At 41.8% G+C, this 18,176-nt stretch overlaps 1 protein-coding gene across 5 annotated transcripts in view; it reads left to right on the plus strand.

Moving 5' to 3' along the window:
- The window catches only part of LOC126424758 (1-phosphatidylinositol 4,5-bisphosphate phosphodiesterase), a 449,937-nt gene that overhangs the window by 342,832 nt on the left and 88,929 nt on the right, over positions 1–18,176 (plus strand). For all 5 annotated transcript variants that reach the window (XM_050087500.1, XM_050087498.1, XM_050087497.1 and 2 more), the window contains 2 exons: positions 3,631–3,766; positions 17,121–17,221. In XM_050087500.1, coding sequence (XP_049943457.1) covers positions 3,631–3,766; positions 17,121–17,221 — 237 coding nt within the window. The remainder of the gene's footprint in view (positions 1–3,630; positions 3,767–17,120; positions 17,222–18,176) is intronic.

Below are 18,176 nucleotides of genomic sequence, written 5' to 3' on the forward strand. Positions count from 1 at the left end.
ATTTGTTGTGAGCAGATGCTGCTGACATGCTAGTCTAAAGTGCTGAATGGTGCAGCTAGCTATTTTGTGTGATCCCCCCCCAGGCCATCCCTAAGTCAGTTTTGGCTCGGATCGATTTGCAACCTGCCAGTGTCTGAGGAACAGATTCGAGTGTACAGAGGAAGGGGAATCTGCCAGCACGAGATGCGGCACAACTGGGGAGAGCTGGGCGTGGTGGATATTTTCCGGGACTCTCGGTTTGTGACACGCAGAATTTTAGTGAATAAACTTTGGTGTTGGTTGCAGAGATTTACATGTTCTACACCCGTGTGATGACTATGTGTCGCTGCCCCTCTCAGGTCTGTGCTTGCGGGGTTTCTGGGAGCTGGGAAACTGAGATGTGGTTCAGGACTCCTCTGTCTGTGCTGTGCTGCGCTGCGCTGCGCCGCTAGTGACGACCATTTCTGAATGGCAGCTCTCTGCTGCAATTTTCTGCTGTAGCCTCTCTAAACCTGCAGGTTTTAATTTCTGGACATGTTACAGACATGTATTCAGTTGCAGTTGGTGGCAATTGGAATTTCAGTATTCCACCATAGTATCTTTTGAGATGTTTACCAGTATTGCTCGTATATATCGGGCAGTATGGAAAGTTACTCACTCTATAATCCCTTAGTGACGTACAGTCAATTCACTGGTTATGTCGAGTAAGCTGTCCATTGACGAAGATTCTCCCGGGGAAACCTCTTTGTGCTTACGTTTATAAAACAGAGCTACCATTCAGAAATAGTTGTCGCTTTGTAAAAGTTAATGTGCTTGTTTTACTTAATAACTTAGTAAATTGTTTCTATGTTCATGTTACTTAATAACTTAATAAATTGTTTCCATCTGTCAGTTTCTAATAGTACAACATCATGAAGTATTACACACACACACACACACACACACACACACACACACACACACACACAAAAACTGAGTTTCATTTGTCACTGTGTCACAACTTTCAGAGTGCCTGAATATTTTGCTCTGTAAGTTGTGTCATGAGTGACAAATGAAATTGAGTGTCTTTCAAAATGGTGAGTAATATGTATTGAATTGCCAACTGTTGTTGCTGTAACATATTGAGGTGATTTTGTATCCTGTACAAAACTTCTTATTGTGTCTGTTGACATTTTGAGAAGTCCTTAAAGTCACTGCTTATGTTGTTAGTTAACTTTTAAAGGTAGAGAATGTGTCTTTTTTGACCATTTGCGTTTTAAGGGACTTAGTAAAATATTAGCATCACGAATGTACAGCATTTAGATTTTCTGTCTGTTATATTGCAAGTCGTTGTATATTTTTAAGATAGCTGTCTCTTTTGAAATGGCTTTCATAACTGCACAAAAAGTGTAAGCCATATGTGTTTGTGTGTGCATGCTGGCAGTTGCACTTTGCACAACTACAGTCAGTAACTCAAGTGCATGCAGCTCCTTTACCTTCACTGCAAACTGTGTAGTTCAGCATATCTAATGTTACAAGTAAACTCCAACTTTTGGTGCACGATCTACTTCTACAGTGTTTTGAATATCAAAAATGTAGACAACCAAATATTTTGCATAACTGTAGCATTTGTTTTATCATCATATTTCATCATCATTTTTAAATGTATTTGGTGTTTTCTCTCATAGAGCTAAGAGTAATTTTTAACAGTAAGCCAGACACAGTATAAATTATTCAATGATTACCCATAACTTACATTAATTCTGGTATGTAATAATTGAGGAGAGAAATCTACTTTTTTCATGAACATTTCACTGAAATCAGTTGGGAACTGTTTTTAAATGTATTTAAACAAATTAAGAGATGTGCAATATAAGGTAGTTGGGTCCCTCTCACCCTGTGCCTTTTAACCTACTCTCAGACTACTGTCTCCTGTTCGTGAGGATGGACCTAATAGCTTCAGAAGCTAGCATAGTTTTTTGTACTCTTATATGTGTCTATTGGCAGAACTTAAATTCTGCACATTGCTGTCTGACCACTTACAAGGCTGGCTTATTTCTGTGGATCATTGTGAATCATCGTTTATTTATTTATTTATTTTTTGCGGCTGCCTAAAATTTCGGGTCTGTTGTTGAAGAAAGATACCTATCTAAACTGCAAAAAGAGAAAAAAACAGTATAAAAGGGTTACAAGTATGAATAAAGCAAAAGAAAAGAAACTTTCCTATGGAATGAGGCAATAATTAAAAAGACAGTGAAAGCTTCGAGTAAATAATAATTTGAGTGAGATATGATATGACATGATAAATGAAGCAGAATGTACATGTAAAGGTCTTTGAGAAGAAGTAAGAAGGCTCATTGAAGTGAAGGCTAAAGTAAACTCATGTTGCAGGCAGTTGGTTGTATTATACAAATCATACTCGAGCATGCTAAGAGGAAAAATTTTAAAACATAGTTAGATGGGGAGTAGTCAACTAACCTTAGTTCACCATACTTCATCAGTGAAGGTGGCAAATGACACAATAATGACAGAGAGAAAAGTGTTCAAGCATTCTAAGCTTTTGTTTAACTTTACAATACTTTGAGAGACTGACTAAAAAAATAGGTGTAAGGTATGAAGAGAGGAAGTACTCCCTGAGAAAACGGTGTGGGGGTGATGCTACTAAACGAACTTGAGGGAATTATTTACAGTTGTGTGGTACAATGCTATAGGTTTCCCTCAGTTTTGAGAGTGTGAGAACTAGCAGCTCTTGAGAAGACAGGGCATTGATTCATGTGATGCCAGTGTCCTGTTCCTACTGTTTCTGTCAATCTAGACAGAATGAGACACAACACATTTTAACTCTCTCATTTTATCATTCAGGTAATTGAAAGTCTGAAAGGATTTAGGCAGGAGAACCCACAGACCCGAAAATGAAACTGTAATTAATGTTTATATCGGTACTAACTTTATGATTCTCTTATATTGCGACCTGTAAATTTGTTAAGATTACTTCATCGTGTGATGATATTTATGTTAAGCAGCTTTCCTCTTACAGTATAGTATATACATAGTCTACATAGTGGCCACTTTACTTACCATGTGTGTCATTGACAGTTTTCTGGTAGCTTGGGATCAAATAGTATAACCTTTATTTGCCGCCGCCAATACAAAGTATTGACAGCTTAAAAGCATGTTCTGTAATGGGATTTTGACTCTGAACCTTTCCTAGATAACACTTCACTGACTGAGCTAGCTGTTATCCAACTTGTCAGAAAATTTCAAATGACACACGCCACACAGTCCACTGCTGGGGCAAAGACCTGTTCTGGTTACTGCCAATTTGTTACAAAATTTCAGGGCTCTTTATCATTAACTCATTAAACATTTGGTGGTTGTTAAATATCGCAAAACATTCGGAAGTGACGTTTTGATAACAAATATCATTGTATAACTTGATCTTCACAGTACAACATTTTCTTCAAAGCTGTACTAAGGTTAGTTAATCTCTGAGAAATGAACACACACGTTTACTGATTATAGTGTATGCTGAGGAGTCTGTTGAGAATGGACCTACTTGCAAAGATGTAGTCAGTTACTAACTTCCTATAGCAATGTCTCCCCCCCCCCCCCCCCCCCTTTCCCATTTCTCCGATTACATCTCCCACATAACTTATGTCTGTTGTGCTTCAGCTGGATGCGCCTCGGAATGTTGGTGAACCCTAAGGGCAAAGTTCCTGTGAAGGTAGTTGCCAAAACGTTTGCGTCCGGGAGGACGGAGAAGATGGTGTACCAGTGTCTGTCAGAGCTGGGACTGCCCAGTGAGAAGGTATGGACTTCTGATTATAGTTGCCTAGATAATTTAGCAAGTACATGTGGGGCAGTCTAACTGTATGCATAATATGTAGTTTGACGGAAATCCTCAAGTCCAGTAATTAAAGTGCTAGACATGTAAGTGCACTGATATTTACGTACACCACCACTGTTGTCTATCTGTGAACCTCAAAATCGAGCAGTGCATGTTCTTGTCAGTAAGTGTGAACCTGTTTGCTTGGAGTGTTGGCACTTGGCCTGAGGTAGCAACTAAACATTTCAGGCCAATGGTGGTCTCCACTCTATAGCAGAAACATGCACAGTGGCTCTCCAGGATTCTCCGATGGGTAGCTTGCAAGCTGAGTAAACACTACTTGCACAGGTGTCATTTCATAATAAGGTTTTGCTTTTCCTTAATTGTTACTCAGAATGTGACAATTTCAACAATGTATAGCAGAAACGTTTGACAGTTTTAACTAATATAGTCTCAATTATTACTTTAACATTTTTACGTGTTTATTGATCTTGGGGTGTAGTAGCCATGAAGAAATAAATCTACAAAACAACATCTTAAGATTTGAAAATGACATCCTGTCAGTGGTATCCATCTTTTGCTGCTCACTGTTACAGTCTTTCCCTGTACCCCTAACTTTCACAGGAAGAACCACAATCTGGCTCCTAAAACTGATCTAACTCTTATAATCTTATCTGCTCACAGAGGCTCCACCACTGTGCTCGTGAACTGCAAAGATTACCTATCTGACGGACTCCACCAATTGTCAGACACATCCACATATGAGGTCGGTCGCAGTGGTGCCATTCTAGAAATTTAACAGGATCTCCATCCCAGAACCTCTCCCTCCTCACCCCCATCACTTCCTGCTCTCCTACTTTCTGAGGCGCATAAACACAACCTCTCAGCATGCCTCATTATGGGTGAATGCTGCTTCCCCTTGGAGAGAACCTGTGCCCTTCTGGGCTGACACCTTGAGTGTATTACCTGTAACCTACTGTCCTATATAAAGGGGTCATGTGGGGGAGTAAATACAGTAAGTCTAGGCTCAGTATTGGTTTTAGGTCAAGTGTGATTGACAGGGTCGGTGGTGAAAAAGTGTCTTTTCAGTGTGGCGACCGGGAGTGGGAGAAAAGGACATGAACAAACCTACCTTGTTTGAATTAGGGAATGAGGCAAAAGGTAAGGCCTTGGAAATTACTGATATTTCTGTGGGACTGAGGCTTTTGGAGGACAGTTAGTGACACTGTTGCAGGCCTGTTTAGGGTATGGGTTCTGTGGGCTGGTAGGTGGGAGTTGATGGTGTGGTAGATGCAGTAGGTCTGCAAGGCAGGATTTGGCAAGTGCGAGGGGAAAGGGGGGGGGGGGGGAGTTCGATGGAGGCTCTCGTAGAGGTGGTGGATAGTGGTAGTCAGAGGTGGGAATATGTGGTAGACATGTTGGACAGTTGTTTGAGGTGATGGTGTGTATTGCTCTAGCTCCTAGAGGTTAAGGGTTTCATTCCAGGAGATGAAAGACAGACTTTAGCATTGCAAAGGAGGAAGATATTACATGTGGAGCAGAGTTAGTGCAAGTAGGTGTGCTCCTGATTTATAAAGTTTTGCAGCACTAGATTGGTGAGGAGTGTAGGCTGAACTTGAACAGATAGAGATCATAGTGGAATGATGGGTTGCTGCTAGAGGTGGGTAATTTCAGACTGGGTTGTTGCTAAGGATAGGGCAATTTTCTGTCCAGGTGGAAGGGGTGAGGATCTCCAGTGCCTGTGGCCTTGCCGTCACTGATCAGTATCTTTCCTGACACCTAAATGTATCCCTACCAACAACTTCTCCTACCCACAAACAAATTTGAGCTGCAGCCAAGGACACCTGCACACCATCATCCTATGTTGATCTACTTATGGGCCACCTAGAGAAATCCGTACTACCCACCCAGAATTAAAAACCCCTGACCTTATTCAGATTCCTCATAGTCAGGCCAGAGGGTGAGAACATCCCTCGAGAACCTCGATACCTTCTCCCCTTTCGCTTCACCCAGTAAGGGCCATCTGCGGTCATCACGTTTGCAGCAACGAGCAGTCACTCTTCAAATATGCCAAGGGACTCACTGATGCCTTTTGCAGACAGATGTTATTCTCCCACAGTTTATCCCTCCAGTTGCTTACTGTCCCCAACATACCCACTGACCGTCCGGAAAGGATTTCCCCCTCCCTTCTCTTGTAACTCAGTATCACATAGGACTGGAACATTATATACTCGATATATTCCTCCAAGTTTTCGACTACGTCTCGTTGTGAGCTGAAATGAGGAATATCCTCACCACCCCTCCCTCAGTGGTATCCCACCACCCACCCAACCTACAAAGTTTCTTCATCTGCCCCCATTCTGGCTGTGCTCCTTGCCCCCAGGTTCATATCCCAGCATTAGACTCAGATGCTGCACCTACACATTGTCAGCTGAATGCACAATGGAGTGCAGGGATTGCAGTTTGACAGGTGAACTAGGATGAGGTATGGGCATTGTGCTGTGTGGGGTGAGTAGAGGGGAGGGGGGGAGGAGGTGAGAGGCAAGAAGAGGAGTCGGGGTGGATGGCTAGTAGATCGAAGGGAGGCAGCCGGTTCGTCAACTAGGAATGCGCCGGGGTGGCAGGTGCCAGGTGGTCAGGCTAGGCACATGATGCATCAGTGCCATGGAGCCAGTGTGGAGTGACACACAGTGCAGGTGGCATTGACTGGGAGAGGGTGACAGGACAGAGGAAGGGGAGACTCTGGGTGGAGGGTTTGGGGATGACAGCTTAACAGAGATTGGGGCCAGGTGGGTTACAGGAACTTCCATCTGCATAGTTCAGGAAAGTTGTTGGTCGAGGGAAGAATCCAGATGTCCCAGGTTGTGAAGTAGCCATCAAAATCACACTTGTTGTGGCCAGCTACATGTTACACCACAGTATGGTCAACTTTGTTCTTGGCCACAGTTTGACAGTAGCTATTAATTACTTGTCGATGGACCCCATTCACCACCGGTCTGTTCCGTGGTGGAGCGTGGCCATTGCCACCATCGTCTGTGATTATCATTGTGCCTTGCAACATCTTAAGCACCACCAATCCTACACCAGTCTTATTATAATGTCTTTGCTCCAAAGAGCAAGTAGTTGTGTTGGTAATGCTTTGTCTTGTCCATAGGTTCTTCTGTCCCTTTGTCGTGGGTGTGGGCTACATCTGTACTCTACAAGGTTGTCAGTGGCACTCTTCTACTCCGGGCCTTGCGTTTCCAGTTGGCCTTTGTACGAATCCGTCAATTCTCATGGAATACTTTACAACCCATTTTGCGACAGCAGCATTGAAAAGGTGAAAGGTGTTAGCCTCCTATCCAGCTGCCTTCCTCCTTCAAACAACAATGGACTGAAGCTTCCCACTTGTTTTACTCCATGTCAGGCAGAATCCTACAGTGAACCTTTTACTGAATGGGAACTTTGCCTGGACCTCTCGTCAAACCACGACAGAGCCCCTTGCTCTGATTTCATCCATAACCAATTGCTTCACCATCTCAGTCCTCCATGATGACAGTATATTGTTCAGGTGTTTAACCACATTTCACTAGAAGGTATTTTTGCCTCTTAACAAAGAGACAGTATTGTGTTCCCTGTCCTTAAACACGGCAAGGGCAACTACACCCCATTCTTTGTGACCCCTTCGGGGACAGATTTGTGGCTTTAGGTCAAATCTCTATTTGTTCAGTTGTGGGCTGACTTTCAGGGGCCTACCTCCCTGGCTAATAAATTTCATGCAGTCAAAGAGACTCCCACCATGTGATGATCTCCCCACCAAGTCATCAGGCAGGAATCTACCATCCTCTGCTGTCTTTGTATTGCCCGTACTAGGTTGACCCATCGTTTTTTACTCCACAATGAGTGCCCCCACCCCCCTGCCCTGATTGTTGTGGGGGCCCTCCTGATGTTGATCTGTATTTTGCTGAACTACCCCCGCCATTTAGCCCTTTGCATTAAATATTCCCTCCCAAGTGGACAACCCTCACATGGTTGCATCTGTCCTCGGCTTTCTTTGCATAAGTGGCTTCTCCTCCAAGGTTTAAGTCCTTGAATTTCACTGTGGAATTGGGGAGTCCTTTGGTTAGCATTAGCGTTGGCAATACTGTTGGTTGTGGAGACTTTGATCTTGCCTCCACACTGGCCAGGTTCTCCCCCACTTTTTTCCCTCTGTTTGTGTGGTCTTTTGTGCCGTTTTGTTTCCCCTTTTCTTGTATCTTCTTCCCCTAGTGTTGTCCCCATTGTGTCATTAATCGTGGCACGGTATGAGGATCAGGAAGGGTCGGCAGTGGTGCTGGTACCCCAGTGTGCGTATTGTTTCTGGTCCGCCCCTGTTCTTGCTGATTGCCCCCCCCCTCCCCCCCATGCCCATCTGTTCTTTCCTCTTCCTGCTGTCCCAACATTCCTTTTACCTCTCTGTTTGCCTGTTTTCCCTTCCCCTTGACTGGACTGTATATTTGTGTTTTTCCTCCCTTTGTTTCTGCCACCTTAAATCGTGGAATTGATGACCTCACTTGTTTGGTCCCCTCTCCTAATCGACCATCCGAGGAACGTTACCCCACTATCCTAACACTCTGTGCCCAACGGTTTTCCCATCCTCTGTCCTATCATCCCCTCCCAATTCACATCTGCAGATCACCTCCATTGTGCACTGCTTGCCAATGGCTCTGGCACTCGTGCGTAATGCAATACCTGCCACCCCTCCCGCCCTGCATTCCTAGCTGGCAAACTGGCTGCCTCCCTCTGAGCTGCTAGTTGCTCACCCACAACCCCTCTTCCTGCCTCCCACCTCTCTGTCCCTCTACCCCTGTCAGATTACCGAAGTTAATTGCTGTTGGGCTGGGCTAGCACTTGGACGGGTGACCATCCGGTCAGCCGACCACTGTTGGCAAGCAGGGTGCGCTCAGCCCTCGTGAGGCAAACTGAGGAACTACTTGATTGAGAAATAGTGGCTCCAGTCTTGTAAACTGGCATATGGCTGGGAAAGTGGTATGCTGACTACGTGCATCCAGTGATGCCTGTGGGCTGAGGATGACATGGTGGCCAGTCAGTACCATTAGACCTTCAGGGCCTGTTTGGGTGGAGTTTAGTTTAGCTTCAGAATAACATCCATCCTGATTTTACATAATCCATTCTGGTTTTTCCATTATAGAATAACATAATTGCCTCATGTTAGCATTTACATACTTACAGGTCTAGTTTGACAAGGACAGGTAGTTGGCTTTAGTCTTGTAATAGGAACCATCCCATCATTTCTGTGAACTAATTTAGGGAAACCGTGGGAAACCTTAATCGAGATGGTCTGGTGAAGATTGGAACCTCGTCCTCCTGAATATGAGGCCAGTACCTGCCACTGGACACCTGCCACCCATTCCACACCAAAAAATCCCTCCTGTGCAGCCCATCCAAGTGTGGGTGGGGTATCTGCAGTGAGAGGAACTCCCTCACCCAGTACACCAAATGTCTCACTATGGACTCAACAGGTGAACCCTACACCCCAAACCTCATTTGAAGCCTCTTCATCTCTGTGTAACTGCTGGAACTTACATCCACTTTAACCTGCTTACTCTGCTCTACTGTGTCTCTGCATCTACAGGTTTTACCTCCCACACTTCCTTCCATTACCAAACTGACAATTTCTCAATGCCTCAGAACGTGTCACATCGATGCATCGCTTCTTTTAAACAAGTTATGTTGCAATTTTCTTTTTTCCCCCAATTTGCTTCATTACCTCTTCATTAGTTATCCAATGTACACATCGAATCCTCAGCATTCTCCTGTAGCATCATATTTCAAAAGTTTCAACTGTCTCTTTTTTTTTAATTGATTTCACTTCTACAAGGCTACACTTCAGACCAAAAACAGTGTGTGCGTTTGGGTGCCTGCGCGTAGCGGTTGGGTGCCTGCGCGTAGCGGTTGGGTGTCTTTGCGACTGTATATAATCTTGTTAGAAAAAAGCTAGTGATTGAAAGCTAGTGTGAATGCTGTTTTCTGTTTTGTGTTTCTGCACTCCACTGTAGGTGAGTGGTTGTCTGTCCCTAATTTATGTATTCCTCCGTCCAGGACTTTCTGTTGTTGTTAAATCTTCAGAAAAGATTTTCTAAGACTTAAATTTACATCTGATGCACAGATTCTCCATTTTCAGAAATGATTATCTTGCTATTGCCAGGCATCATGTAATGTCCCCACAGTTAGTCCATTATCGGTTATTTCACTGCCTACCTAGAAAAATACATTAAAAGACTGAATTTGACTTAATTTGATTCATTCCTTTGTCGTCATCTTATAATCTCTTTTCAGTTCACTATCCATTCTGTTTGAAATCTATTTCGAGTCCTTTGCCACCTCTGACACAATTACAATATAATCTTCAGACCCCAAGGTTTTAATTGCTTCTCCCTGAACTTTAATTCCCTTTTCAAATTTCTCCTGCACCTTGTAGTTAAACTATAAATGTAGTGTGAATGGTGTTGCACTGCAGGATTGAGCATTGTACAGCAGGACAGTAATGCCAACTGTAGTCGATATATACTTCCCATCTCAACAGTTGGCTAATATAAACTACTGCGAACGGAGCCTCTGTAGACAGAGAGAGATTTTTGTCAGTGCAACTATGACTCGATGTAACAAGCATATGATGCACGCTGTTTTTTATCGTAGTAATGTAATGACTAATCCTTAACATGCCTCAAACCATGGTAGCTATCTGCACAATGAAGCAATATCATTGACATCACAGGAAGGTGGCCCAAGCTGTGGACGAGAAGTGAATAAGCGTGACACTTTACAAGATAATGCAGAACATAACAATTCATACAGATTTTGCTATTGATATAAGCAGTGGGTGACACATGTCATGCAGAATACATTATGATGTCTAGGACAACAGGAAAATGTCGTTTGAAGTGCGAAAGTAGGAAAAATAGACACAAGTGGAAACTGCTGCATAATGTCTCTCAAGAAAGTGAAACAGTGATGGAGCACTTTTGCTAGTTCAGAAGAGTATACCTCAGGCTGAATGCAGTAAGAAATGTATCTCAGATGAAATGTGTGAGAAAATATTGGACATACACTGGAAGATAAATGACTGGAACAGAAGAGTACATTATGTTGCTGGTTTTTTAGAATTAATTAATTGTGATACAAATAAAAATAATCAGTTTAGGTAAACTCGAGAGCAGTACCTCATTCAGCATGAAGTTGTAGCGGGACTTTGAATTTTGCCTCAGATATAAATTATACCGTCGCAGCGGTATGAGCGCTCGACGGCAGAGAAAATACTAAAATTGTAACTCTTTTTTTGTTTTCTATCCGTCTTTTGTCTCTTGAGAGCCGAAGCTTAATGCAGACGTAAAAACTTATTAGCTAGTCTTGGTCTGCTAAAGTCGGGGGGGGGGGGGGGGGGGGGGGGGGGGGGAAACCCTTACTAATGTGTAGACGTATTGTGGAAGTTGTTATGAAATTCGTAGGATGGAAGTAGCAACGTAAAATAAATTGCATTCAGTATCAAGATGATTTTAATTTGTACAAATTAGTGATTCCTGGATGATTGCAAGATTTCGGAGCAGACTTTTCTCGCAGAAATGAAGTAGGAGATTTTTGAAACCTGGACGCCGCATGGAAGAAGACATGTTAACATGGTAAAGGATGAACTCTTATCTACGCCATTTCCCCCTGTCAGTTACATTTTGTTATTCTCTGTTCTTTTTCAAATAATTTTTGTAGTGGAAATTGGTTTGACTTTTGCTCAGAAACACCACAAGGACCACCCCAACAATAGCTTTTCCGAATCACGAAGTCCTATAACTTTTCTGTAATATGAAGTCTGACTTGCATTTCATTTTTTTCCCTTTTTCACGGTCATTAACGATTTTTAAAACCCACTTTTTATTCACCATTTCTTCCCACATTTTCAACCTTTTCTTTTCTTCTCTTTTTCTTTAATATTAACCACTACAAAGTACTGAAAAGTGAAATGATAATGATATCCATAAGTCTCTAGTGAAAATTTCTGCATACGAAACCATGATCGCAGAAGTGATTATGGTAACATGTTTTTGTCTTCTCTTCTGCCTTACTAGCATAGTATGAAGAATATTGTAAAGAATTTTTCAAAGCTACCAGTCCCGTATCTTATAGATTCATTTGTGATGAATTCCACAAGATGAGACAGACTATCAAATGGCACTTGCAATGTGAATGGCTTGCAAAGTGGTGTGCCTACAACAGAGACAAGATTCCACTAACGAAAGAACTTATGAGCACCACAGACTTATCAATATCGCCTACTGACTGATGATGAAAGAATCTACCGAAAGATGCTGCATAAAGAAAGCCAAGAGAGTTCTGATTTACAACACTGCCTATGGAGGCCTCTTCTGTAGAATTTGGTGACTTTGAGAAAATGGCCACCTTTGACTTACAATTTTCTGTCACTTTGACAATCAATAAACATTCTACTCTCTGTGGAATGGAAGTCTGGCAGCAAGAGCAGTGAATGTAATAGGGTTTTGTTCATATCAGCTCATTCCATTTCTACAATTGTTGCTTCCCTCTCAAACCTCTCCTCTTACTTTTGACCATTCCAAATAATAAAGCAAGAAAGTACTATATGCAATAGTCAAAAGTAAGAGCAGAGGTTTGAGAGGGAAGCAACAGTGATAGATGGAAATGGGAGTGAGGTTAATAACAAAGAGGCACTGAAGGTATTGTGGAAGGAATACTTTGAGCATTTGCTAAATCTAAATGGGCTTGTAGATGAGGATAATAGACTACAGCAGGTAGAAGTAAACTCCAAGGGGGAAAAGGATCCGACATGGAAAGAAATGGAAATGGCACTGGACAGGTTTAAAGGAGGAAAGGCACCAGGTATGGACAAAGTAAGTGACAAAATGGTGAACGCAGCAGGGAAGATTGTGGAACAGTGGCTGTATCGTGTGATGAGATTGGTGTGGAATGAGAACACGACTCTGTAAGATTACAAGAGAGCACTAATTGTCCCTGTATTCAAGAAAAGGAGTAGGAAGGATTGTAGAAACCACAGGGGAGTCACACTGGTACCACTCTGTGCCAAAGTATATGAAAAGATCCTGGAGACCAGACACTAAACGATGGTTGAGAACAAATTGAGGGATGAACAGCATGGCTTCAGACCTGGCGGGTCAGCTGTTGATCTCATGTTTGCAGTGAGGCAGCTCCAGGAGCACCAATATGAAGACCTTGTGATGGCCTTTCTCCATATAGAAAAGGCATTTGATTGTCTCTGTAGAACAAAAGATCTGGGAAGCACTAGGAAATAAAGGAGTGGAAAAAGAGACGACAAGCAGAGTGGAGGAGATGTGCTGTGGAAGACTTTGTTCTGTGCAAGTGGGACATGAAAGGACAGATTGATTTTAGCAAACAAGTGGTGTGAAACAGAGCAGTGTACTCTCATCTCTCCTCTTCAGTGTGGTCTCGGATAACATAAAGACTACGGTGGCAGAAAAAAACTGGAGAAGATGAGATGAAAGCAGTGGTGTTCAGGGGCGACTTGATCATCTGGGGAAATGGGGAGAAGGAGATTCAGGAACAGCTGGACACTTGAGAAGAAACTGAGAGACAGTGTGGGATGAAATTTAATGTAAACAGGTGTGAGATCCTGATCACAGCTACAAAGAAAGATATGAAGAAGGTGAAAAGTGCCAAATGTGTAGGAAGTGTGATACAGGATAATAGAAGAAATAAGAAAGAGATCAGTGAATGCAGCAGACAGGCAGAGGCATTACTTAGAAGTGTTAGGAGCCTGGTCTTGAACAAAGACTTCCACAAAACAGCAGAGAAGTGATTTATAGAAGTTGCCAAATCCCAATATTGACCTATGCATCTCAGATGTGGGTAATGAAGAAGAGATGTAAGCAGATTACATGCATGTGAAACAAAGTTCCTCAGAAGTAGGATAGGAGTAAGTAGGCTAGGTTGGATGAGGCGTGAAAGAATAAGGGAAATTGTGTAACAGGAACTCTTGCAGAGCAGGGTAGAAACATCATGGCTAAGATGGTGTGGGCACTTAGTCAATGGAAAACAGGGCTGAAAGGCATGGAAGAGTGTGTTGAAAATGAGGCAAGGACTGGAGGACTGGATTAGAGTGAACACAGAAAGATGGTGGGAGAACAGGACTAGATGGTGATGCTTGTGTTCCAGACAGACCCAGCCTGGGGCTGCAGACTGTTCAAGATGATGAGACGACGACTCTGTAAGATTACAAGAGAGCACTAATTGCTGATGATGATAAAGGAATGAACACTGAACTAATGGCTATAGTTGGGTATCCAAGTATGTGGGCTGGACATAACAAGAACACTTGTGTTCCTGTAATGAGCATAGTGACTCTGCAGAGCTCTTCCCTGGAAGTAACTAATCAAAATTTTTACTGCTAGGATATGAATACATGGTGTGTGATGCCTAACACACCCCAATTTTTTTAAAAGTGTGCTTCTGTGATCCTATGAAATGTCCTCGAGACTGGTTACAGTTGATTTTGCAATTTTGTAAAAAGAAGCCCTTTATTGTAAATTGAGTTTTCAATAGCTCACCTGAAGATGACTGGCAGGTGCCCAATTGAAGTATTATGGATTGTATTAACAGTGGCTGGCTGCGAGCCCAGAATGTGGTTGAATGAGCCCTCCATTGTTACCCAATTGATTCAAGAAAGCTCCCAAAGTTTTACACCATTGTTAAAAAATCAGCTTTAGCAACAGCAATGCAAAGTACACAGTTCTGGTCAACATTGAAACTGAGGAATGTGAAATGTTTACTATTCACTAAAGACAACTGTACGCTACTGTTTTGCATCAAGTGACACTTGCTGCTGGTGAAACATTTAAGGCTCAGAGTTTTGGGAAGAGGGAAAGCCAGCAGTCTTTCTGTGCCAGAGAAGTACACTAAACCATACTCGCTTGCACAACAAAAGAATATGATTTACTGATTCTCATTGAACAACATGCAAGTCTTATCAAGATGCTTTCGGAATTCAAATGGTAGTCCCTGGAGGGAAGGCGACATTCTTTTCGAGAAACGCTACTGAGAAAATTTAAAGAACCAGCATTTGAAGCTGACTGCTGAACTTTTCTACTGCCGCCAACATACATTGTGTGTAAGGACCATGAAGATAAGATTCGAGAAATTAGGGCTCATACAGAGGCATATAGACAGTCATTGTTCCCTCTCTCTATTTGCAAGTAGAACAGGAAAGGAAATGATTAGTAGTGGTACAGGGTACCCTACGCCACGTACTATACAGTGGCTTTTGGGGCATCTATGTAGATGTAGATAATAAAGAAATAAGGCCATAATTTTCTTGAGAGGAAAAAAAAAATCCAATGTTCTTGTGCAGTATTTATTATCATTTGTTGTCTGACTTAACATTCGAATGACTTGCAAGGAAATTAGCTGCTTCTTGTTAATTTTTTTGTCATTAGATACAAAATTTCCTTAATAATTCTAGTACTTAGGAATCTTTTCACTGTTTTGTATTTTTGTGTACGATGTGTGTTAAGCAGAAGAATAAATAATATTAAATTAATTGTGCATAATGCATAAAATAAGCAAAAATCCATTAACAGTTCCCAGTGACTCACTGTGAAACAAGAAGTTCAAATTGTTTTAGAGACTTTTCTTATTTGTGCCAATTAAAAGACAAATCGAAGGAACAACATGAAGCGAAGGTCTATTGAAGGACATAATATCAATATTACTTGTTGGGTGTATTTTGTCTTGATAACTCAATTTACTGTTTTCCATCAAAGTTTCAAATTCAGTTTTCTCGTAATATCTTTTTTGGACAACACACTTTACCAGTGCTGACACAACAGATCTGGTGTACTAGAGTCTCCTGGTTTCTGCTCCCTAGAATGACTTTGATAATGACTGTTTTGTTGACAAGCATGTCGCTTCTTGATGTATGGTCCACTGCTGTGCCATCTTGTTTGTCATATATACAGGGCGATTCAAAAAGAATACCACAACTTTAGGAATTTAAAACTCTGCAACGACAAAGGGCAGAGCTAAGCACTATCTGTCGGCGAATTAAGGGAGCTATAAAGTTTCATTTAGTTGTACATTTGTTCGCTTGAGGCGCTGTTGACTAGGCGTCAGCGTCAGTTGATGCTAAGATGGCGACCGCTCAACAGAAAGCTTTTTGTGTTATTGAGTACGGCAGAAGTGAATCGACGACAGTTGTTCAGCGTGCATTTCAAACGAAGTACGGTGTTAAATCTCCTGATAGGTGGTGTATTAAACGTTGGTATAAACAGTTTACAGAGAATGGGTGTTTGTGCAAAGGGAAAAGTTCTGGACGGCCGAGAACGAGTGATGAAAATGTAGCACGCATCCAGCAAGCATTTGTTCGCAGCCCAGGAAAATCGACTCGCAGAGCTAGCAGAGAGCTGCAAATTCCACAATCAACTGTATGGAGAGTCCTACGAAAAAGGTTAGTTATGAAACGTCAACTACCCGAGGCGATGGATCGGCCGCCAGGCAGCCCGTGACAGAGCACTTCACCACTGGCCTCCAAGAAGCCCTGATCTTACCCCCTGCAATTTTTTCTTATGGGGGTATGTTAAGGATATGGTGTTTCGGCGACCTCTCCCAGCCACCATTGATGATTTGAAACGAGAAATAACAGCAGCTATCCAAACTGTTACGCCTGATATGCTACAGAGAGTGTGGAACGAGTTGGAGTATCGGGTTGATATTGCTCGAGTGTCTGGAGGGGGCCATATTGAACATCTCTGAACTTGTTTTTGAGTGAAAAAAAACCTTTTTAAATACTCTTTGTAATGATGTATAAAAAAAAGGTTATATTATGTTTCTTTCATTAAATACACATTTTTAAAGTTGTGGTATTCTTTTTGAATCACCCTGTACTATGAGAATTTGAGAACTGAGGTGGGATTGTGTGTGTGTGTGTGTGTGTGTGAGTGTGTGTGTGTGTTTATGTTAAAAGTAGGCTGTATTGTATTTTTTAACATTAGAAAAAAATATTTTAATGCAGCTGCAAATTTAATGTGTTATAGAATAAAATAAAACCAACATATGATGGCAAGCAATCACTGAATGACCATTGGCACCTTCCCTCATTTATACTCCTTCGCCCCCCTCCCCCCTTCCTCTCTCCTTCTCACTGTGCCTGCCTTCTCCATGCCCTATATAACCAATAGTCCTTCACCAGATGATTAAAGCACTTGACCACATTTTAGATTCAGTTCCCTTTTGTATTAACTTATATTTCAGATATTCGCTACGTGACCAACAGTAATTGTTTTTGCTTCCTTTTTTTCAGAATGATGTAATTGAGCCTGCAGATTTCACGTTTGACAAATTTTACGCATTGTACCACAAAATATGTCCAAGGAATGATATCGAAGAACTGTTCCAGTCAATGTAAGTACTTTTCCTCGAAAAGCTCTGAGTGAGGATACAGTCCAAAAGTTTGGCTACAAATTTGATCTTCTTTATGAGCTATTACTCTTCCCATTGTTTGTTGTAGACCTCATATGTGGCTTTTGTAACAAATAATTGGACATAAATAGCATCCTAACAAATATTGGTGTTTTGATTGTTTCCGTGCTTCTGATTCCTCACATTTTTCCACACTGTGGTCTGGTACTGTAGTTTAAAATGTTAAATATCCCTTACTATCAAAATGTTCATAGGTGTACAGAAAGTAAATATCCTGTGCTGAACAAACTATTGTAGTGTTTTTTTTTATAAAGAACTTTCTGCTACCAGTTATGATTTTCTTTTATTTGTGGTTTACTCAATGCATTTCGGGAAAAGATTCCCATTTTCAAGTGTGTATTTCTTTGTACTGTGTCATTTTTGATGTGTGAGTTTCTGCTTTGTTTTGCTAGCTGTTAGTTTTCTTATGCTCCATTTGTGCAGAGTCTCACACATGTTAAACATCACTCACCACTTTCAGTGCATAGTACACATGAAGAATAAGGCGCGCAAAGAAACAGTTACAAAGATGTATTTAGGTGTAGAACTACAGTGTGGAGCACAAGTGAACACTTAAGTCTCTCCATGCAAGCTCCGATTTCTCTTATTTTATTTCGATGGTCATTCAACCTACATATGTGGGTGCCTACAAAATATTTTTGCATTCAGAGCAGAAAGTTGGAGGTGGAAGTTTCGTGAGAAGATCTCACCACAGTGAAAAACTTCTTTGTTTTAATGAGTGCCACCCCAACTCTTGTATCTGTGACATTGTCTCCCCTATTTCTCTATAATATAAAACAAACTGCCATTTTTTGAATTTTTCTGATGTCTTCCGTCAATCCTTTCTGGTAAGGATCTCATACCACACAGCAATACTCGAATAGAGGATAGACAAGTG

The sequence above is a fragment of the Schistocerca serialis genome, chromosome 10 (genome assembly GCF_023864345.2).
Source record: "Schistocerca serialis cubense isolate TAMUIC-IGC-003099 chromosome 10, iqSchSeri2.2, whole genome shotgun sequence".
NCBI classification, from domain to species: Eukaryota; Metazoa; Arthropoda; class Insecta; order Orthoptera; family Acrididae; genus Schistocerca; species Schistocerca serialis.